The sequence below is a fragment of the Mastigoproctus giganteus genome, chromosome 5 (assembly GCF_048544385.1).
Source record: "Mastigoproctus giganteus isolate SK-2022 chromosome 5, ASM4854438v1, whole genome shotgun sequence".
NCBI lineage: Eukaryota > Metazoa > Arthropoda > Arachnida > Uropygi > Thelyphonidae > Mastigoproctus > Mastigoproctus giganteus.
The window spans coordinates 2913359-2938437 of record NC_143579.1 but is presented as its reverse complement, the minus strand read 5'-3'; the positions used below and the strand labels follow the sequence as shown (position 1 = coordinate 2938437).

The window sequence follows — 25079 nt, the reverse complement described above, 5'->3', positions numbered from 1 at the left end:
GTACTACGCTGACAGTGGTAGAGAATGAAAAGGACCTGGGGGGTAATTGTGCAGGCAGATATGAAGTTCTCTGAGCAGTGCAGACGAGCTGCAAGGGTAGCTCATGGTGTCTTGTCAATGATATACAGGAATTTTTCTAGCAGGGACAGGGATGTGATTATTCCCTTGTATAAGGCATTGGTCAGGCCACACCTTGAGTACTGTATACAGGTCTGGAGGCCTCATTTCAAGAAGGATGTAGAGCTGATGGAACGAGTACAGAGAAGGGCAACAAGATTAGTGAATGGAACAAAGGGTTGCTCTTACGAAGAAAGGCTTAAGTTTTGCAAATTACAGAGCCTGGAGACTAGGCATCGCCGAGGTGATCTGATAGAGGTGTACAAGGCTTTGAATGGCTTGAGCATGCTCAATGCCGATGGGATTCTTCCTCTTGCTCAGAATAATCACCTGAGAGGGCATAAATTCAAATTGAGGAAGGACGGATGTCGGATAGATGTGCGGAAATTCGCCTTTAGCCAGCGGGCAGTTGGTTTGTGGAATAGACTTCCATCGCTTGTTGTTGAAGTTGATAGCCTAAACAAATTTAAGGCTCAGCTGGACAGGTATTTCGAACGAATTGAGGGGTGAAATGGGAGTAGTGGTTTTTTTTTTTTTTTTTTTTGGTTGATGCTGAATAAGCTTGCTTTCTTGCATCATATGCCTCTACTAATGCTAATTACTATCCTTTTTATACCTCAAGTTGCTGAATTTGACAAAAAACATTGGCTCTGGTTTAACCCAGGTCTTCACCTAACTTTCCTTCTATTCGAGCATGGCAGCCTAAACTCAAAGTTATTTACTCTGGGTTTGGCTGCATCTCCTCTATGTAAATGTGGCTCAGAGGACACAGTCCAACACGTAATCTTAGAATGTCGATATTATGTAGAAATTTGATTTGAACTTATACATTGACAGAAGTTTAAGATGTAAATAACTTCAAGTTTTTAGAATGTAAGGAATATTATCAGGCACTAGCTAACTTTGCTGACAAGGCTTTCTGCAGAAGGAAAGGACTTGCCGACTGAGAATAATTATGTAATAAGTGTACTACCACTGGATATATTGTCTTGATATTAATCGGATTGTTATGGGACCTCAGATGAGGAAATTTATTTGTATTTATAGCCGGACGGAAACATTAGCGTTTAGTATATATAAAACTGTGTGCCAGGTTTACTGTTGGTTGGGCAGTGTCCTGGGACTTCTGCCTCTAATAAGGTGCATAAATTGTAAATCTTAAATTCTATAAATCGTAAGATATGCGTCTGACCTCACTGTAACCAAACTGGTAGGTTCTAACTATCTGTATAGTTGTATAAGTTGTGAAGGTTAATGTAGAAATTGTAGACTTCAAAAAATTGTAATAACTGAGTATCAAGTGTTATGGATATACAGTATGGTCAAATATGCGGCTATACTACATTATTCTCAGGCAAGAGACTTATTGGTTGTAACCATTCCTGTGAAGGTGGTGGATCAAAAGATGTTTTGCTAAACCACAAATTGTAAATAATGTACAGTTACTCTTCAGTGGCGGTTAGGGGGAACCCTGGAGCCCGCAGAAAATAATAAAATACTTTGAAATCCTTAGTTACTGTCTTTATACATCGAAGAAGTGGTATGACCCCTTTATGTTGATAAAGAAATCAAGTGTTTTATCCCAGTCAAACACATTTCCAAATCAGAAATAAACATAATTAAACCAATGTAGGTTTGAGTGATTCATTATCTTCAAATAATGCAGGATACATTTATATTTTCATTTTAAAGTGAAACTCTTTAAAATGCTGTTCTACTTTAACATTACTTTTTCATATGCAAATTAAGCAAAGTTGTCATAATATTTCAAAAATAATTTAATGATATCTACTCATAAAAACAAATTTTAAAGTTGATATAACAAATTGAGGTATGCATTACATTTCTTATAATTTGCCTATCTTCATTCAACAGTTTACAAATTGAGAAAGAATAAAAAATGTTGCATGATAAATTATCTACATAAATTTTTATTCATTTTAGAGTAGAAATAAGAAATTTAAAAAATTTGATAAAATGGTGCACACAGAATAGAATATGTTTGAACAAAAGATCTCCAAAAACATCATTTTGTTATTAGTATTCACAATACAATCTTAACAAGTTTCCATAACATCTATTAGAGGATTGGTTCCATTTGTTTTATATCTGCAAGAAGTTTTTGTCCATATTTTTGGTAATCTAACGGTGTTGCTGACATCACTACAGTCTTCAAACGGTTTTCTTCCTGTAAAAACAAACACAATATTCAACTGATAACTAAATATCAACTCATAAAATAAACATAATGAGAATCAGTAATAACAACTGTCAGCTATTCCAAAGCACGATTTTATATAAATAAACAATATCACAAACTCCAGAAATATTTTGCCACAGTCATTTCATACAGATATTCATATGACAAAAGACAAATTGCAAATCTCTCTCGCTCCCATTTAAAAGAATACTTTATTTTCAGATCACTTCCAACAAAGGTAATGAATTAAATAACATTCTAATAAACATATATCAGTTAATTTCACTTAATTAAATAACAATCATACATATTCTTTTTGTTAATACCTTTCGGCCCCCCTCTCATAGGGACAATAATTACTATTTCTCCCCAAATCTTTAAATTCTCTTTTGAATAATTTTTAGGTGCAGTATCATCATCTTATATAAAGGAATAATGCCATCCCTTACTTACTTGCAGAGTTTACTAAGAATGAAAGATAGAGCATTGCTCTGGATTTCAGTTCTAACATCATCTGCACCTACTTCCTTTCCACACTCTATATTTTCTATGGCCTTTATTACCTCAACAGAAATAGCATCCTATTTCTGTTGAGGTAATAATGTAAGGAGATAAAATCCAAAATCCTATTCTTAGCTACTCTAACAAAACCCATGTGTTTACTTGTAACGCAGTCTCTGAAATACCCTGCATCTTGTTTTCCAGGCTGCTCTCATTCCAATAGAAGCAGTTCAACAATCACTTTCATAACATCCAGTGGCTACTGTTAATCTAATTAGCCTGTGTATCCCCCCAAATCCCGCCTGACCCACCTCCCAATTTCAATAGCTTTGGTTCCTTTGTTGAACAATCATAAAGGTATTTACTCTGCACTTCTAAAATATCTTTTGCTTCTATTTTAACTTTGTTGTTAATATTATCTTAGTTATTGTTTTTCCACAATTCAATATTTTTAATTACATTAGGAACATTTTATCTAGCTTCTGATCGCTTGTCCATCTTTCTCCGTCTTTCCAAGATTTTTTTTTTTTTTTTTTTTTTTTTTAAGCATTAGCAGAGGCATACGATGCAAGAAAGCAAGCTTATCCAGCATCATCCAAAAAAAAAAAAAAAAAAAAACACGCTGCCATTTGACCGCTCCGTTCGTTCCAAGTACCTGTCCAGCTAAGCCTTATATTTATTTAGGCTATCAACTTCCACAACAAGGGATGGAAGTCTGTTCCACCAACCAACTGCCCGCTGGCTAAAGGCAAACTTCTGCACATCTACCCTACATCAGTCGTTCCTCAATTTGAATTTATGCCCTCTCAAATGATTATTCTAAGAAAGAGGAAGAATTCCATTAGCTTTGAGCATGCTCAAACCATTCAAGGCTATATACACCTCAATCAGATCATCTCGCAGGTGCCTAGTCTCCAGACACAGTAATTTGCAAAATTTAAGCCTTTCTTCATAAGAGCAACCCTTTGTTCCATTCACTAATCTTGTTGCCCTTCTCTGTACTCATTCCAACAGCTCTACATCCTTCTTAAAATGAGGCCTCCAGACCTGTATACAGTACTCAAGGTGTGGCCTGACCATTACCTTATATAAGGGGATAATCACCTCCTTATTCCTACTAGAAAAATTCCTGTAGATCATTGACAAGACACTATGAGCTACTCTTGCAGACCATCTGGACTGCTCAGAAAACTTCATATCTGCCTGAACAATTACTCCCATGTCCTTTTTGTTTTCTACCACTGTCAGTGTTGTACAACAGAGTTGATATATCACTCTGGGGATTGCTGCTTCCCATATGTAGTATTTTACATTTGTCAATGTTAAACTTCATTTGCCACCTCTCAGGCCATCTGCTCAACTTTTCTAGATCCTGTTGCAGCAGCGTACTGTCATTAGTGTCCTTAACAACCCAGTCAAACTTTGTATCGTCTGCAAACTTGGACATTAAGCTTGATATACCACCATCAATATCATTTATAAATACAGAAAACAACAACGGACCCTATCTTGTCAGCATTCGAGAAAAGGCACGAACTAGCTGTGACTTACTTAGACATTGAGGCTGCATTTGATGCCGTCCAAGTAAACCAACTACTCACTCTCCTGGAATGCCACTTCCAGATCACAGGGAACATATTATGCTTTCTCTCCTCTCTTTTGAATAACAGAGTTATAAAGCTTCACACAGGAGATCGCACCCTTACTAGATCCGTCACCGCAGGAGTCCCACAAGGAGGGGTCCTTTCCGGCCTTCTGTTCTCATCTATTATCTTCCCACTGGTTGCACATTCTCGATGTCTACTGAGCTATGCAGATGATATCAAGATACTGACTCCCATCATCCCTGGTCAAGACCTTGATCTGGTAAAAACCGAAATTAACAACACTCTCACTGCAGTCACATCTTACCTCTGCCAGTTCGGGCTCAAGATCAATCCTGCTAAGTCCGAATTCATGGTGTATTCATTGAAGCAAACTCCTTCTTCTCTCCAGCCTTCGGTCGGCAACACCCTCATCCCAATTGCATCCAGCCATCGTGATCTGGGCGTTGTATTCGACTCCAAACTTCGATTCAACGCCCACATAGACATACTCCTCACACGTGCTTCAAGACTCCGGTGGATAGCAAAACAGCATCTCCTTCATATCAGAGATAAAAAGACAACCGTGAGGTACATAAGAGCAATCATCTTTCCACATTTACTCTATGCTGCTGAAATTTGGGCGTCAGCGGCACCATCAATAAAGAAACCACTCTTTGCCACAGAATTCTGGCTCCTAAAGTGGGCCAACAGGAAGCACAACCTTCCAGCTCTGATTCACACCACGCAGCTTGCCAACTCTCTCGGGATTCCACGGCTTCCCACCTTAGTCGAAGACCAACGCCTCCTAGCAACAGTCAAGATGATAACAGGCATAATCGCAACACCTTCATTCTGGGATACCTGTGGCTGGAGGATCCCCCCTGCTGCCCTTAGGGCCAATCCCGAGCTCTACTCGCATTCAGCGCGACTCCATCTCTCGGACAGGTTCCTCCCTCAGCTGATGTTCAAGCAAACCCAGGTACTTGACGCCGACCTGAACAAATTCGCTATTGACCGGACTTACAGGAAAAAAATTATGTCTAGTAGGACTAATCTGCATTGACATGTGTACCTTGCATCTGTTCCTGTCTGATTGAGCTGGTGCTCTTATCTCGATGTTAAGTCAGCTCAATCAGACCTAACTCTCGTAAGGAGTTCTCTCCTTTGTATAAAATATGTTTTCTTTTGTAAAATTACCTGTTTTTGTAAATTAATTGTTCTATTTTCCCGGAAGTTTCGGGAGGTTGTAAAAATGTAAACCCCTGGCTTTTTGGCCGTGAAGGGCATTAAAGATTATCTCTCTCTCTCTCTGACCCAATACTGAACCCTGAGGGACTCCACAAATAACATTACTCCACTATGAGCAGTGTCCATTCATTTCCACTCTCTATCTTCTCCCACTCAACCATCCCTTTATTCATAGCAGCAATTTGCCTCCAGTGCCACACTGCTCCAATTTGTGTAGCAGTCTTCCATGTACAACAGTATCAAAAACCTTTCTAAGATCCAAATATATGATATCAAAGTTATTCTGTGCATCCAGTTCCTTTGTGACAACATCATAATATCCAATCAAATTGGTCAGGCAAGACTTCCCCTTAACAAAACCATGCTGTGTCCGAGCTATAACTGAAGTCTTCTATAGATGATCCTGCAGTGCTTCTTCAACCAGTGCCTCCATTAATTTTCTTGGAACAGAAGTTAAACTCACAGGTCTATAATTACTTGTGTCAGCCTTTGATCCTCCTTTGTGAATTCGGGTCACATTTGCACGTCTCCAGTCCATGGGTACCTCCCCTGAGTCCAAAGAAGCTATCATAATTATGGCTAAAGGTTTGCTTACTACGTTTGCTGCCTCCTTTAACAATAAAGCTGGATAGATCCAGTCCATCCCGGGTGCCTTTTTTATGTTTATCTTCAACAATTTCTCCTCCACTTTCCTCTCAGTTATTCTCACTGCCAGAGTTTAACTGACCTCTGGCATTCCTCTCCCTGAATAACTTCTCATGGGTGAATGTAGATGTAAAATACTCATTTAGTTAGTTAGCCACCTGAGCAGGATCATCAACAGTTGAACAATCAATATCCAGTGGACCAATCTGATTCATCCCTTTCTGTCTAGAGTTTACATAGGTAAAGAACTCTTTGTTTCTTTACTTTGCATCCTTTGCCAAGGATTTCTCATAATCTGCCTTTGCCTGCCTAATCTCCTTTGTGACTTTGGTTACAGACCAGCTTATATCTCTCACAGGCTTCCATGTCACCCATGAATTTATATGTAATCCATTCATTTTTCTTCTCTGCCACATGTCTCATTAGTTCATCTGACATCCATTTAGGCCTAAACCTTGAACAATATTTCTTAGTTGGTATGTAAAGCCTAGTAGCTTCCAAGATAAATTCTTTGAATACTTTCCATTTGGATTTGCTGTTGGTAACATCATGAGTTGGTCCCACTGTACAGAATTTAAATATTTTCTCAGACCACCATAGTCACCTTTACGAAAGCAAAAACCCTTCTCTTTAACCCTGATGGTAGTTACCTTTTTGAGTAAATCTCACTTCATCACACTGTGATCACTGCCACTTAGTGGTTCCTTTATCTGCAGATTCTTGATGCATGAAGAATCACTACTGATAATCAGATCAAGAGTATTATTCCCTCTAGTTGCCTCCCAAACATGCTGATGTAGAAAACAATCATCCAATAAATCCACAAAAGTCTTGCTAGTGTGTGAGTAACCAGTCCACAAATTCCAGTCAATATCTCTGAAATTAAAATCTCCCATTATAAGACTCTGATTTACTGGCCCACTCTATTTCCCTGTACAGTTTCTTATTATACTCATTAGAGTAATTAGGCCTATAACACACTCCCAATGCTTATGTCACACCAAACTGACTCGACACTGCACTGCCAGCGATGTCGACTGGCTTCAGTTTCTTGGATTTTGTGTTTAACTAATAGTATAACCTCTCCTCCCTTTCTATTTTGTCTATCCTTTCTGTACAAATTGTACTCCAAATTCCAGTTCTGCATTCCTTATATCTGTGCGAAACCACATCTCTGATATCCCAACAATATCTGCCTTTGTTGTTTTGAGCAATACCTCAAATTCATCAAATTTATTTAACAAACTCCTAGCACATTGGTGTACATGCAAGTATACATGCACCTGTTCCTATTCTTAGCTACCCTAACACAACCCATGTGTTTAGTTGTACCTCAGTGACTCCCAGCAGTCTCTGAAATATCCTGCATCTTGTTTTCCAGGCTGCTGCTCATTCCAATAGAAACAATGCAAGAATCACTTTCACCTCTGCCAGTGGCTACTGTTAATCTATTAGTCCTTGTATCCCCCTAAGCTAGCAGTTTTCCGACCCACCTAACACTGCCTCGATAGTATCAGCAAATATGCTTGCACCCTTTCTATTTAAGTGTATCACATCCCTGTAGAAGCAGTCTCTCCTGTTAACAAGTACAGACCAGGCTGAAAAAAATTCTGCCCCTTGGGAGTTGCACAATCTTTCCATGGCCGAATTTATCGACAAGGCTCTCATCATATACTTTCTCCTATCATGTCTTTGCAGGATTACAGACACTTTCAAATTCAACCCTAAATCAAGGCTTTTTTTTTTCAGCCTCATTCACACATGTTAGCTCTCTTGTACTTTATTTATATTTTTAATTTTTGCAACTTCTTGGATCTGCAATGTCATTCTGTATTTTCCTGTACAGGTCTTCTCCCTGCATATTTTTTTTGTAGCCAGCGTCCACTAAAATTCTCTTCAAGTTTTGTCAATTTTCAACTGAAGTCATATCAACATAAGAAATGTCATTTAACTTTTCAGCAAGGGTTAATGGTCACTTCCAATCTGAAATCCTCCTTATACACTTTTATACTCAATTAGTTGTCTAAATTTCATTTCTAGAATAATATTGTCAAGTGTGCTTTTCTTGTAATTATGAGTGCATAGCATGCACGAAATTCTAAAAGCTTTTAATATAAAATCTGCAGCTGCATACTTAGCATGGGACTGTTATATAGTTTTTGTTTGCTAAATATGAGAAGATAAGAATAATTTTCAAATTTATTTTTCAATTATTTTTAAAATTATTCTGATCAAAAAATTATTCTTCAAAGCCTCAAAGCAACCACGAAGAAATCCTTCATGGTGACTTTGAAATTCACATCAATAAATATAATGTAAAAGACAATTCTGCACTGAGTGAGAGTTGTTTGTGTTATTTGTTTTTTTAGGAGCATTAGCAACTAAGGCTATATTGTTCCAGGGATATGCGGTGGTCATTCCCTGACCTTTCCGCATCCTCTGTATTTGGTAGTCACAGGCTCGAACCCCGGTCTAATCAAGAAGTGTGTGTTATGCACTGCCGCTCCTGCCCACCTGGCTATGGAGGCGCCCAAGTGAGAGGGGTGTGATTAGGTTTGCAGTTCTCAATATTTCTTAAGACTTTTGCTGCACATTTTTCCCTACCACTGATTTTTAGTATTATTATTTGCAAAGCGATCAAAAAGAAAGAAAATATATATAGCAAAATATATATACAGTAGATTCCGGTTAATCGGGGAAGCAGTTTATTTAGGACAAATCTTATAGAACAGAACCCAATCGAGAAAATAGCCAGGGTTTACTTTGCTTAACTGCTGTTTAATCGGGGCAGAATACTGTGGCACTCGAAATTACCCTATGACTGTCTCCGACCATACCATGTGGTTCGGTCGGATTTCTGGAGGTCACAACCATAAAACAATTAGCAGTCCCCTGTTTATTGGGCTTTTCTGTCAGTGCTTCAATCATATAAAAAATTAATTTACAGAATCTGCTTTTCATTCCTATTTTTAAGCTTTGTAACTTGTTACTCCATCATTCTAACTTGCACATATTGTGTTACTTGCAATTTGTGTATGCCGTGTTCTTTGTTATTGATTGCTTATCTTTTTTACTCTCTTAAATTTTAACCCCCACCCACAAATGTCAGTGAACAGAAATGTCAAATAGTTAGTATGTACATATTACAGTACATATTAATTAAGCTATGCATGTAAGCTTAAATTTATTTTTATTTTGCTAACCTGTGGAAAATATTCTTCCAATTTTAAAGTAATAAAGTGTAAAATTGTACTTAATACAGTATATCTTTACTTTTATAGTCTGTGGATAATATTTCACCTATTTTCGCTAATTAGAATCACTCTTTAATAGAATTAAACTTCAGTTCACAAACACGATCACAATGACCGGCGCTTACTACACATTGTATAGTGATCGGTATTTTACAATGGTGAGTCCATCGTAACGTGATTTGACCTTACAGAAAATCAATCATAAAGCTGTATTTTTAACTATTTACGTGAAACTCCGCATAATTGGGTCAAAATGCACTAGTCCCAATGTATTCCAAATAACCAGAATCGACTGTGTATATATATATTATATAATAAAATAAAATAAACAAAAAAGTAAATCTCACCTCCCCTCATTTTATTCATAAATGCTTAATAGAATTCATGAGATTATTCATAAAATACAGATTCTTGTTGTGACTATCTTTTAGCATTAGCATTAGTAGCGGCATTTGATGCAAGAAAGCAAGCTTATGCAGCATCAGCCAAAAAAACAAAGAAAAAAAAAAAAAAAAAACCCCACTTCCACCTCACCCCTCTGTTCGTTCAAAATACCTGTCCAGCTGAGCCTTAAACTTATTTAGCCTATCAACCTCCATGACAAGGGATGGAAGTCTGTTCCACCAACCAACCACCCGCTGGCTAAAGGCAAATTTCCGCACGTCTATCCTACATCTGTCTTTCCTCAATTTGAATTTATGCCCTCTCAGGTGATTTTTCTGAGCTAGAGGAAGAATCCCATCAGCATTGAGCATGCTCAAACCATTCAAGGCTTTATACACCTCTATCAGATCACCTCGCTGGTGCCTAGTCTCCAGACACTGTAATTTGCAAAACTTAAGCCTTTCTTCGTAAGAGCACCCCTTTGTTCCATTCACTAATCTTGTTGCCCTTCTCTGTACTCGTTCCAGCAGCTCTACATCCTTCTTGAAATGAGGCCTCCAGACCTGTATACAGTACTCCAGGTGTGGCCTGACCATTGCCTTATACAAGGGAATAATCACCTCCTTATCCCTGCTGGAAAAATTCCTGTATATCATTGACAATACTCCATGAGCTACTCTTGCAGCCCATCTGCACTGCTCAGAGAACTTCATATCTGCCTGCAAAACCACCCCCAAGTCCCTTTCATTCTCTACCACTGTCAGTGTAGTACCAAAGAGTTGATACGTTGCTCTGGGGCTGCTGTTTCCCATGTATAGTACTTTACATTTGTCAATGTTAAACTTCATTTGCCACCTCTCAGCCCATCTGCTCAACCTTTCCAGATCCTGTTGCAGCAGCATAGTGTCAGCAGTGTCCTTGACAACCCTGCCAACCTTTGTATCGTCTGCAAAATTGGACATTAAGCTTGATATACCATCATCAATATCATTTATAAATACAGAAAACAATAATGGACCCAACACTGAACCCTGAGGGACTCCACTAATAACATTAGTCCACGATGAGCAGTGTCCATTGATTACCACTCTGTCTTCTCCCCCTCAACCACCCCTTTATCCATAGCAGCAATTTGCCTCCAATGTCACACTGCTCCAATTTGTGTAGCAGTCTTCCATGTGCAACAGTATCAAAAGCCTTTCTAAGATCCAAGTATATAATATCAAAGCTATTCCCTGCATCCAGTTCTTTTGTGACTGCATCATAGTATCCAATCAAATTGGTCAGGCAAGACTTCCCCTTAACAAAACCATGCTGTGTCCGAGCTATAACTGAAGTCTTGTCTAAATGATCCTGCAGTGATTCTTTAACCAGTGTCTCCATTAATTTTCCTGGAACAGAAGTTAAGCTCACAGGTCTATAATTACTTGTGTCAGCCTTTGATCCTCCTTTGTGAATTGGGGTCACATCTGCACTTTTCCAGTCTATTGGTACCTCCCCTGAGCCCAAGGAAGCTCTCATAATTATGGCTAAGGGTTTGCTTAATTCTTTTGCTGCCTCCTTTAATATAACTGGATAGATCCCATCCACCCTGGGTGCCTTTCTTGTGTTTATCTTCAACAGTTTCTCCTCCACTTTACTCCCAGTTATTTCAAGATTCTGTAGCTTACTGCTAGAGTTGAATACACCTCTGGCATTCCCCTCGCTGAATAACTCCTCATGTGTGAATGTCAATGCAAAATATTCATTTAGTTTGTTAGCTACCTGAGCAGGATCATCAACAGTTGACCCATCAATATCAAGTGGACCAATCTGATTCATCCCCTTCCTTCTAGAGTTTACATAAGTAAAGAACTCTTTGCTGTTTTTCTTTGCATCCCTTGCCAAGGATTTCTCGTAATCTGCCTTCGCCTGCCTAACCTTCTTTGTAACTTAGTTGCATATCAACTTGTATCTATCATAGGCTTCTGTGTCATGTGTCAATTTGTAATTATCCAATGCATTTTTCTTCTCTGCCATATGCCTCATTAGTTCATCTGACATCCATTTTGGCCTAAACCTTGAACAATATTTCTTAGTTGGTATGTAAAGCCTAGTAGCTTCCAAGATAAGTTCTTTGAATGCTTCCCATTTTGAATTTGCTGTTGGTAACATCATCAGTTGGTCCCACTGTATAGAATTTAAATACTGTCTCAGTCCATCGTAGTCGCCTTTACAGAAGCAATAACCCTTCCCTTTACCCCTAATGGTAGTTACCTCATTGAGTAAATCCCACTTCAGCACAATGTGAATACTGCCACCTAGGGGTTCATTTATCTGCAGATTCTTAATGCATGAAGAATCACTGCTGATAATCAAATCAAGAGTATTACTCCCTCTAGTTGCCTCCCAAACATGCTGATGTAGAAAACAATCATCCAATAAATCCACAAAAGCCCTGCTAGTGTGTGAGTGACCAGCCCCAAATTCCAGTCAATATCTGGGAAATTAAAATCTCCCATTATAAGACTCTCTGATTTACTGGCCCACTCTATTTCCCTGTACAGTTTCTTATTATACTCATCAGAGTCATTAGGCCTATAGCACACTCCTACTCTCAATTTTGATCTCCCAATGCTTATGTCACACCAAACTGACTCAACACTGCACTGTCCAGCGATGTCGACTGGCTTCACTTCCTTGGTTTTTATGTGTTTCTTAACTAATAGCATAACCCCTGCTCCCTTCCTATCCTGTCTATCCTTTCTGTAGACGTTGTACTCCCCAAATTGCAGTTCTGCATCCCTTATTTCTGTGTGACACCACGTCTCTGATATCCCAACAATATCTGCCTTTGATGTTTTGAGCAATACCTCAAATTCATCAAATTTATTTACTAAACTCCTAGCATTGGTGTACATGCAAGTATACCTGCACCTGTTTCTATTCTTAGCTACCCTAACACAACCCATGTGTTTTCTTGTACCGCAATGGCTCCCAGCAGTCTCTGAAATACCATGCATCTTGTTTTTCAGGCTTCTGCTCATTCTAATAGAAGCAGTGCAAGAATCTCTTTCACCTCTGCCAGTGGCTACTGTCAATCTATTGGTCTTTGTCTCCCCCCAAGCTAGCAGTTTTCCGACCCACCTAACACTGCCTCGATAGCATCAGCAAATATTCTTGCACCCTTTCTATTTAAGTGTATCCCATCCCTGTAGAAGCAATCTCTCCTGTTAACAAGTACAGTCCAGGCTGAAAAAACTTCTACCCCTTGAGCTTTGCACAATCTTTCCAGGGCCGAATTGATCGACAAGGCTCTCATCATATACTCCCTACTATCTTGTCTGGGCAGAATTGCAGACACTTTCAAATTCAACCCTAATTCTCGGCTTTTGTTCAACAGTGACCTGTACTTGTTAAGTAATTCTGCCGGTCTCCTACTCTTAATATTATTTAGTGCCAACGTGTACAACTATATCACCTTTTGTACCCTTAAAAGATGATATTCGCTCTACAACGTCATCAACCTTTGCCCCTGGCAGACATACCCTGGTCCTGTTCCACCTATCCTTTTTACAAAGCATGTTCACCGTTTCCCTGACAATAGAGTCACCAACAACTACTAGTTCCTTCTCGAACAGCGCATTCTGCCTTGGGGATTGTCTCTGTGTCACGTGATGCCCAAGTGCAAGCTCTGGCGTTGATGTGGGCAGCTGAGAGCTTGATGGGTCCCTCAATTTAGTTTCTTCGAGGGCATCCACCCTGTCCTTCAAGCTCTCATATAGGCCCACAAGAACGCTGAGTTGTTGCCTGATATTGATACACTCCTTGCATCGCGCACACACACAAAGACATCCCCCATGGCAGTATCATGTCCCGTACCCGATTGCTCTGCAAAAATCAAGCAAACAGTGCATTTTATAAGGCTGTGAGTCAGAGGACAACTGCCCCCCCTCAGTTCTGCTCTGAGCCACAGCACTTCCATTAGTTTGAGCCTTTTGCTTTGCTGCTCTGGTCTGAGTCATGATTCTATTAATTTATTAATTAATTATTAATAAATTAATAGAATCATGACTCAGACCAGATCTTGGCAAAAGTTATTCTGGACTCTGGCTTAACTAGACCCATCCCTTAAAGACAGAAAGCAACCTGATTCAACACACAGAAGAAATCATGAAACTTAAGACTTGTGGAAACACATAACAAGATCAAAACAGAAATCACAAGGATATGACAAATATATTGACAACCTAAGTTTCACAAATAGTCAACAAATTCATCAAGTAATAAAAAAAAATTTTAACTCAGACACAATTATTATTATTATTAGCCATATGGTGCAAGGAAGCCTGAGGCTTATGCTGCACTAGCCAAAAAAAATTTTCTGAATTACCCTGAGAGAGAGAGAGAGAGAGAGAGAGAGAGAGAGAGAGAGAGAGAGAGAGAGAGAGAGAGAAAGAGAGAGAGAGAGAAGTAGAAGGGAATCACCAAGAAAAAGAAGAATCATGATATCCAGCTCAGGACCCTGGGTGTGTTAAGGGTCCTGAGCTGGATCAATGGTCAATTATATATGAGGTTTTGCAAACTTTCAGTAAATTAAAAGAAATTTAAAGGTTTATGAAACTGAATTTAGTGTATAAAATTAATGCTTTTTTATAAAATACTTACATTAAACATTTCCATCTTTGTTCTCAACTTGAAAATAAATGACTTGAAATTTGAATTACCAATTGCTATATTATAAGCAGCTTCATCCTGGAAGAGGGGAGGAATAAAGATTTATATGGAATATAATTATTGGGAAAAGAAGGGAAGGAAATATAAGAACAATTATAACATTAGTATATTATAATTTACAAAAAAAAAAAAAAAAAAAAAAAATTATATATAAGCACAAGCACATAACTGCAAATAAATTCTATCAACTAAGACAGAGAAGTGTACTCATTTTATAAATCATGACAGTGAAATTTGAGAAGAAAAAACTTGTGGATAATTTGTAAAATTTCATTTGTTAACTACAAAAACTTGGTCTACTGCTGAGGTAGATACAAAGTAATTATTCAACTCACAAGTAACATCAGCTGGACTGTTCACAATTCTACCATTTCCAATAAAAAACGGTACTACCCACTTGACTCTTTTCATCTTCATATTTATGTAAAAATGAATAAAACTCCTTGTCCCCCATTCTTCTCTTTTTCTCTAGCAAAGCAAATGATTGCTCAACCATACTCAGACTTTGCCTGCCTAATCTATCTGTGGTCTTGTTAAAAATTAACTCACTATACGAATCTGATCTGCTCATCGCTGAGTAATTGTTGCATGCTCCCTATTCCATCAATGCTTAATCCCATTCACTAATCTTGGCATCCTCCTTGTGTGGCATCTCCCTAACCAAAAGAATGGACTACACAGTTTGATGATGAATATCTTGATCACAAGGACAAACCTCTTCAAAGTACACCAGAATTTACTTATACTTTCCCTTTTGTATTAGCATATGCCTCATTTGGAAATATAGAGGCATATGATGCAAGAAAGCAAGCTTATGCAGCATCAGCAAAAAAAAAAAAAAAAAACCCTTCCCACTTCACCCATTCATTCACTCCAAATATCTGTCTAGTTCTGCCTTGAATTTATTTAAGCTGACAGCTTCCACAGCAAGAGATGGAAGTTTGTTCTAGCAAACAATCACCAATTTCATAAACCTACTGACTAAAGGCAAATTTCTCTATTCTATTCTACAACTGTCTTTCCTCAATTTGAATTTATGTCCCCTCATGTGGAAGAATCTCATCAGCATTGAGCTTACTCAAACTATTCAGGACCTTATACACCTCAATCAGATCACCTTGCAGGTGCCTAGTCTCCAAACACTGCAATTTTCAGAAATTAAGCCTTCCTTCGTAAGGGCAACCCTTTGTTCCATTGACTAATCTTGTTGCCCTTCTCTGTACTTGTTCCAGTAGCTCTACATCCTTCCTAAAATGAGGCCTCCAGACCTGTATATGGTACTCAATGTGTTGCCTGACCACTGACTTATATAAGAGGATAATCACCTCCTTATCTCTGCTAGACAATTTCCTGTATATCATTGACAAGACACCATGAGCTACTCTAGCATACTGTCTCCAATGCTCAGAAAACTTTATACCTGACTGCACAATTACTCACAGGTATTTTCCATTCTCCACTAACCTGAGTGTAGTACTACACAATTGATATATTACTCTGGGGTTACTGCTACCCATATGCAGTACTTTGTATTTGTCAATGTTAAACTTCAGTTGCCACCTCTCAGCCCATCTGCTTAATTTTTATAATATAATTCATCCAAAATGACTGAGTTGAAGAACCATCCTCAGTCCACAGTAATCTACTTTTGTTGAAATCACAAATGCTTGCCCTTACCCATTTTACGGAACTATAGCCACTTCCCGCTAATGGAACCTGCAGTACCCTCCACATTTGTAATATTATTTGGATCACTAGATACCATATCGAGAATATTTCAGACCCTTGTCCTCTCCAGGATATGCTGATATAACTTACTTGCCCAATCAAGTTACTTAAACACTTCCCATACTCATATCTATCATGCAATTTGTACTACAAATCACATGATAACTATGAGTCTCGGTTCATTATGTTGGTATCTGTAGACTTAACCAGTAGTTCAAATTCATCTATTTCATTGACAATACTCCTAATATTATTAAATCAACAGTTTAAACTTCTTTTTCTTATTATTCACTTCTCTGATACATTCCTTGTAATTACTGAAGAACCTGTAAAGCTCTTTCAATAAGATTGGCAAGTAAACTCACACCTCTTGTGTTCAAATGTACCCTTTGCACTGATTGTAACATTTTTTTTAACATGGTCCTATACTTTTCAATGAAGAGCTATCTCCCACACTACAAATCTCTTCCGAATTCACAGTGTACCTTGTCTTACACGTGAAGTCACTGCAGACTCAAAACTGTCCAATCTGATATCCGAGGGAAGTTTCTCTAACTTTGTCAAACACTGTGGTCTTGCTAATGTACCATTTATTATAGTCCCTACATATATGTGGATAGGACATCGGTAATTACAGATTACCGATGTCCTATCAGTATATTCTTTTTTTTTCTATACATATCAGTTTCTTTCTATACACATCAGTTTAATTTGGAAACTTGAGAGAGAGAGAACTTGACCATTTTTACCAGAAATGGTGAAACAAGTGGGGACAGCATGTGAATATAAGCTAATCACAGCACAGCACAAAAAACAATGGTCAGAGTTTTCTTTTAGTTAAGGCATGATCCCACATGATGGGATGATGCTCCAAATACACAGCTTCCAACTTGTGACTCTGAAAAGGCTGGGTATGAGGAAACCATGACAAGTAAAACAAAAAGGGAAAAAAAAAAAAAATAAATAAATAAAAAATAGACGATATTTGTAAAATACATTTACGTACTAGAAATTAAATTTCACAAACAATATACAAATTTCATTTTAAAATACGGACACAGGGTTGTTTACCGGTACAGTACGCTTTCAAACATTAGCTTACCCAAGGTTTTTCTGTCTTGAACTATTTTTGTTTGAATTTTCTGAAAATCAACTTATTTTGATTGCCTCAAAGAAATGATGGTATAGACTTTGCCCTCTTCAAAAATGTTGAGTTAAATTTTTAATCATAACAATGGACCTACTGTCTAAACTTGGCTGTCAAGAGTATTTCCAAACCTTCATTAGAAAGACAAGATCTGAACTCAGTTTGTTTCTCTCACCTGGTTTCAATATACTCAGCATTGCTATGAGGAACTGTTAAAATGGCAAGTATGCCTTGTGATAATTGGCTATTTTCAAACTTCCATGTTCACTTACAGTATATCATCTTTTAAGGGCACAAAAGGTGATGTTGTTGTACACATTGAAACTAATGACATTAAGAGTAAGAGATCTGCAGATTTACTCAACAAGTACAGGTCAATGCTGGAAAAAAAAAAAAAAAAAAAAAACCGTTAGGGCTGAATGTGAAAGTGTCTGCAATTCTGCCCAGACACGATAGGAGGGAGTATGTGATGAGAGCCTTGTCGATCAATACAGCCCTGGAGAGATTGTGCAAGCTCAAGGGGTAGAATTTTTTTCAGCCTGGTCTGTGCTTGTTGACAGAAGAGACTGCTTCTACAGGAATGGGGTACACTTAAATAGAAAGGAGGCAAGAATATTTGCTGATGATATCAAGGCAGTGTCAGGTGGATCGGAAAACTAGCTTGGGGGATACACAGACTGAAAGGTTGACAGTGGTCACAGGCAGAGGCAAAAGTGATTCTTACACTGCTTCTATTAGAATGAGCAGCAGCCTGAAAAGCAAAGTAATGGATATTTCTAGGACTGCTGGGAGTCATAGTGGAACAAGTAAATACATGGGCTGTGTTAGGGTAGCTAAGAATAGGAACAGGTACATATATACTTGCGTACACCAATGCTAGGAGTTCGGTAAATAAATTTGATGAATTTGAGGTATTGCTCAAAATATCAAAGGCAGATATTGTTGGGATATCAGAGACATGGTGTCACACAGATATAAGGACTGCAGAACTGGAATTTGGGGAGTACAAAGTGTACAGAAAGGATACACAGGATAGTAAGGGAGGAGGAGTTATGCTATTAGTTAAGAAACACAAAATCCAAGGAAGTGAAGCCAGTCGCTGGACAGTGCAGTGTCGAGTCAGTTTGGTGTGACATAAGCATTGAGAGATCAAAATTCAGAGTAGTGTGTTATAGGCCTAATGACTCTGATGAGTATAATAAGAAACTATATAGGGGAAATAGAGCGGGCTAGTAAATCGGAGAGTCTTATAATGAGGGATTTTAATTTCCCAGATATGGACTGGAATTTGTAGGTTGTTCACTCACACACACTAGCAAGGCTTTTGTGGATTTATTGGATGATTGTTTTCTACATCAGCATGTTTGGGAGGCAACTAGAGGGAGTAATACTCTTGATCTGATTATCAGTAGTGATCCTTCATGCATTAAGAATCTGCAGATAAAGGAACCACTAGGTGGCAGTGATCACAGTGTGATGAAGTGGGATTTACTCAAAGAGGTAACTGCCATCAGGGGTAAAGGGAAGGGTTTTTGCTTTCATAAAGGCGACTACAATGGTCTGAGGCAGTATTTAAATTCTATACAGTAGGACCAGATGATGTTACCAAAAGCATATTCAAAATGGGAAGCATTCAAAGAACTTATCTTGGAAGCTACTAGGCTTTACATTGGATGTCAGATGAATTAATGAGACATATGGCAGAGAAGAAAAATGCATGGGATACATAAAAATTAATGGGTGACATGGAAGCCTATGATAGATATAAGCTGGTCCATAACCAAGTCCCAAAGGAGATTAGGCAGGCAAAGGCAGATTATGAGAAATACTTGGCAAAGGATGCAAAGAAAAACAGAAGAGTTCATTACCTTTGTAAACTCTAGAAGGAAAGGGATGAATCAGATTGGTCCACTGGATATTGATGGTTCAACAGTTGAGGATTCTGCTCAGGTGGCTAAAAACTAAATGAGTATTTTGCATCTACATTCACACATCAGGAGTTATTCAGGAAAGGGAATGCCAGAAGTGTAGTAAACTCTGGCAATGAGCTAGATGATTTTGTAATAACTGAGAGGAAAGTGGAGGCAAAATTGTTGAAGATAAACATAAAAAAGGCACCCAGGGTGGACTGAATCTATCCAGTTATATTAAAGGAGGCAGCAAAGGAAGTAAGCAAACCATTAATTTGAATTTGAAAGTGTCTGCAATTGAATTTGAAAGTGTCTGCGGTTGAATTTGAAAGTGTCTGCAATTCTGCCCAGACACGATAGGAGGGAGTATATGATGAGAGCCTTGTCGATCAATTCGGCCCTGGAAAGATTGTGCAAGGCTGAAGGGGTAGAATTTTTTTCAGCCTGGACTGTACTTGTTAACAGGAGAGATTGCTTCTACAGGGATGGGATACACTTAAATAGAAAGGGTGCAAGAATATTTGCTGATGCTATCGAGGCAGTGTTAGGTGGGTCGGAAAACTGCTAGCTTGGGGGGAGACAAAGACTAATGGATTAACAGTAGCCACTGGCAGAGGTGAAAGAGATTCTTGCACTGCTTCTATTGGAATGAGCAGAAGCCTGAAAAACAAGATGCAGGATATTTCAGAGACTGCTGGAAGTCATTGCGGTACAAGTAAACACATGGGTTGTGTTAGGGTAGCTAAGAATAGAAACAGGTGCATGTATACTTGCGTGTACACTAATGCTAGGAGTTTAGTAAATAAATTTGATGAATTTGAGGTATTACTCAAAACATCAAAGGCAGATATTGTTGGGATATCAGAGACGTGGTGTCACACAGATATAAGGAATGCAGAACTGGAATTTGGGGAGTACAACGTCTACAGAAAGGATAGGAAGGGAGGAGGGGTTATGCTATTAGTTAAAAAACACATAAAATCCAAGGAAGTGAAGCCAGTTGACATCGCTGGACAGTGCAGTGTTGAGTCAGTTTGGTGTGACATAAGCATAGGTAAATCAAAATTGAGAGTAGGAGTGTGCTATAGGCCTAATGACTCTGATGAGTATAATAAGATACTGTACAGGGAAATAGAATGGGCCAGAAATCACAGAGTCTTATAATGGGGGATTTTAATTTCCCAGATATTGACTGGAATTTGTGGGTTGGTCACTCACACACTAGCAAGGCTTTTGTGGATTTATTGGATGATTGTTTTCTACACCAGCATGTTCAGGAGGCAACTAGAGGAAGTAATACTCTTGATCTGATTATCAGTAGTGATTCTTCATGCATTAGGAATCTGCAGATAAATGAACCACTGGGTGGCAGTGATAACAGTGTGCTGAAGTGGGATTTACTCAAGGAGGTAACTACCATCAGAGGTAAAGGGAAGGGTTTTTGCTTTCGTAAAGGCGACTATGATGGTCTGAGACAGTATTTAAATTCTATACAGTGGGACCAACTGATGATGTTACCAACAGCAAATTCAAAATGGGAAGCATTCAAGGAACTAATCTTGGAAGCTACCAGGCTTTACATACCAACCAAGAAATATTGTTCAAGGTTCAGGCCTAAATGGTTGTCAGATGAACTAATGAGACATATGGCAGAGAAGAAAAATGCATGGGATACATACAAATTAATGGGTGACGTGGAAGCCAATGATAGATATAAGTTGGTCTGTAACCAAGTCACAAAGGAGATTAGGCAGGCAAAGGCAGATTATGAGAAATCCTTGGCAAAGGATGCAAAGAAAAACAGAAAAGAGTTCTTTACCTATTTAAACTCAAGAAGGAAAGGGATGAATCAGATTGGTCCACTGGATGTTGATGGTTCAACAGTTGAGGATCCAGCTCAGGTGGCTAACAATCTAAACGAGTATTTTGCATCTACATTCACACATGAGGAGTTATTCAGGAAGGGGAATGTCGTAGGTGAAGTAAACATTGGCAGTGAGCTAGATGATTTTCTAATAACTGAGAGGAAAGTGGAGGAGAAATTGTTGAGGATAAACATAAAAAAGGCACCCGGGGTGGATGGGATCTATCCAGTTATATTAAAGGAGGCAGTAAAGGAAGTAAGCAAACCCCTAGCCATAATTATGAGAGCTTCTTTGGACTCAGGGGAGGTACCCATGGACTGGAGATGTGCAAATGTAACCCCAATTCACAAAGGAGGATCAAAGGCTGACACAAGTAATTATAGACCTGTTAGTTTAACTTCGGTTCCAGGAAAATTAATGGAGGCACTGGTTAAAGGAAGCACTGCAGGATCATTTGGACAAGAATTCAGTTATAGCTCAGACACAGCATGGGTTTGTTAAGGGCAGGTCTTGTCTGACCAATTTGATTGGATACTATGATGTAGTCACAAAAGAACTGGATGCAGGGAATAACTTTGATATTATATATTTGGATCTTAGAAAGGCTTTTGATACTGTTGCGCATGGAAGACTGCTGCACAAATTGGAGAAGTGTGGCATTCGAGGCAAATTGCTGCTATGGATAAAGGGATGGTTGAGTGGCAGAAGACAGAGAGTGGTAATCAATGGACACTGCTCAACGTGGACTAATGTTATTAGTGGAGTTCCTCAGGGTTCAGTGTTGGGTCCATTGTTGTTTTCTGTATTTATAAATGATATTGATGATGGTGTATCAGGCTTAATGTCCAAGTTTGCAGATGATACAAAGGTTGGCAGGGTTGTTAAGGACACTACTGATACTATGCTGCTGCAACAGGATCTGGAAAGGTTGAGCAGATGGGCTGAGAGGTGGCAAATGAAGTTTAACATTGACAAATGTAAAGTACTACATATGGGAAACAGTAACCCCAGATCAACGTATCAACTCTGTGGTACTACACTGACAGTGGTAGAGAATGAAAAGGACCTGGGGGTAATTGTGCAGGCAGATATGAAGTTCTCTGAGCAGTGCAGACGAGCTGCAAGAGTAGCTCATGGTGTCTTGTCAATGATATACAGGAATTTTTCTAGCAGGGACAGGGATATGATTATTCCCTTGTATAAGGCATTGGTCAGGCCACACCTTGAGTACTGTATACAGGTCTGGAGGCCTCATTTCAAGAAGGATGTACAGCTGCTGGAACGAGTACAGAGAAGGGCAACAAGATTAGTGAAGGGAACAAAGGGTTGCTCTTACGAAGAAAGGCTTAAGTTTTGCAAATTACAGAGCCTGGAGACTAGGCATCGCCGAGGTGATCTGATAGAGGTGTACAAGGCTTTGAATGGCTTGAGCATGCTCAATGCCGATGGGATTCTTCCTCTTGCTCAGAATAATCACCTGAGAGGGCATAAATTCAAATTGAGGAAGGACGGATCTCAGACAGATGTGCAGAAATTCGCCTTTAGCCAGCGGGCAGTTGGTTTGTGGAATAGACTTCCATCGCTTGTTGTTGAAGTTGATAGCCTAAACAAATTTAAGGCTCAGCTGGACAGGTATTTCGAACGAATTGAGGGGTGAAATGGGAGTAGTGGTTGTTTTTTTTTTTTTTTTTTTTTTTTTTGGCTGATGCTGAATAAGCTTGCTTTCTTGCATCATATGCCTCTACTAATGCTAATGCTAATGCTAATTAGCCATAATTATGAGAGCTTCTTTGGACGCAGGGGAGGTACCCATAGACTGGAGATGTGCAAATGTGACCCCAATTCACAAAGGAGGATCAAAAGCTGACACAAGTAATTACTGACCAGTGAGTTTAACTTCTGTTCCAGGAAAATTAATGGAGGCACTGGTTAAAGAAGCACTGCAGGATCATCTAGACAAGACTTCAGTTATAGCTTGGACACAGCATGGTTTTGTTAAGGGAAAGTCTTGCCTGACCAATTTGATTGGATACTATGATGCAGTCACAAAAGAACTGGATGCAGGGAATATCTCTGATATTATATATTTGGATCTTAGAAAGGCTTTTGAAACTGTTGCACATAGAAGACTGCTGCACAAATTGGAGCAGTGTGGCATTGGAGGCAAATTGCTGCTATGGATAAAGGGATGGTTAAGGGGGAGAAGACAGAGTGGTAATCAATGTACACTTGCTCATCGTGGATTAATGTTATTAGTGGAGTCCCTCAGGGTTAAGTGTTGGGTCCATTGTTGTTTTCTGTATTTATAAATGATATTGATGATGGTATATCAAGCTTAATGTCCAAGTTTGCAGACGATACAAAGATTGGCAGGGTTGGCATAAGCATTAGTAGAGGCATTTGATGCCAGAAAGCAAGCTTATGCAGCATCAGCCAAAAAATAAAAAAATAAATAAATAATTAAAAAATAACCCCTTCCACTTCACCCCTCTGTTCGTTCGAAATACCTGTCCAGCTGAGCCTTAAACTTATTTAGGCTATCAACCTCCACCACAAGGGATGGAAGTCTGTTCCACCAACCAACCACCCGCTGGCTAAAGGCAAATTTCCGCACGTCTATCCTACATCTGTCTTTTCTCAATTTGAATTTATGCCCTCTCAGGTGATTTTTCTGAGCTAGAGGAAGAATCCCATCAGCATTGAGCATGCTTAAACCATTCAAGGCTTTATACACCTCTATCAGATCACCTCGCTGGTGCCTAGTCTCCAGACACCGTAATTTGCAAAACTTAAGCCTTTCTTCGTAAGAGCACCCCTTTGTTCCATTCACTAATCTTGTTGCCCTTCTCTGTACTCGTTCCAGCAGCTCTACATCCTTCTTGAAATGAGGCCTCCAGACCTGTATACAGTACTCTAGGTGTGGCCTGACCATCGCCTTATACAATGGAACAATCACCTCCTTATCCCTGCTGGAAAAATTCCTGTATATCATTGACAATACACCATGAGCTACTATTGCAGCCCATCTGCACTGCTCAGAGAACTTCATATCTGCCTGCACAACCACCCCGAAGTCCCTTTCATTCTCTACCACTGTCAGTGTAGTACCACAGAGTTGATACGTTGCTCTGGGGTTGCTGTTTCCCATGTGTAGTACTTTACATTTGTCAATGTTAAACTTCATTTGCCACCTCTCAGCCCATCTGCTCAACCTTTCCAGATCCTGTTGCAGCAGCATAGTGTCCGTAGTGTCCTTGACAACCCTGCCAACCTTTGTATCGTCTGCAAACTTGGACATTAAGCCGGATATACCATCATCAATATCATTTATAAATACAGAAAACAATAATGGACCCAACACTGAGCCCTGAGGGACTCCACTAATAACATCAGTCCACGATGAGCAGTGTCCATTGATTACCACTCTGTCTTCTCCCCCTCAACCACCCCTTTATGCATAGCAGCAATTTGCCTCCAATGTCACACTGCTCCAATTTGTGTAGCAGTCTTCCATGTGCAACAGTATCAAAAGCCTTTCTAAGATCGAAGTATATAATATCAAAGTTATTCCCTGCATCCAGTTCTTTTGTGACTGCATCATAGTATCCAATCAAGTTGGTCGGGCAAGACTTCACCTTAACAAAACCATGCTGTGTCTGAGCTATAACTGAAGTCTTGTCTAAATGATCCTGCAGTGCTTCTTTAACCAGTGCCTCCATTAATTTTCCTGGAACAGAAGTTAAGCTCACAGGTCTATAATTACTTGTGTCAGCCTTTG

General features: G+C 39.1%; 1 protein-coding gene across 1 annotated transcript in view; it reads right to left on the bottom strand.

The window, feature by feature from the left end:
- Positions 1-2108: 2108 nt before the first annotated feature.
- Positions 2109-25079, bottom strand: part of RPA1 (replication protein A 70) — a 358941-nt gene continuing 335970 nt past the window's right edge. Inside the window, exons 16-17 of the mRNA XM_090373886.1 lie at positions 14583-14669; positions 2109-2305 (exon numbers count right to left, since the gene is read on the bottom strand). Coding sequence (XP_090230012.1) covers positions 2198-2305; positions 14583-14669 — 195 coding nt within the window. The 3' untranslated portion in view covers positions 2109-2197. The remainder of the gene's footprint in view (positions 2306-14582; positions 14670-25079) is intronic.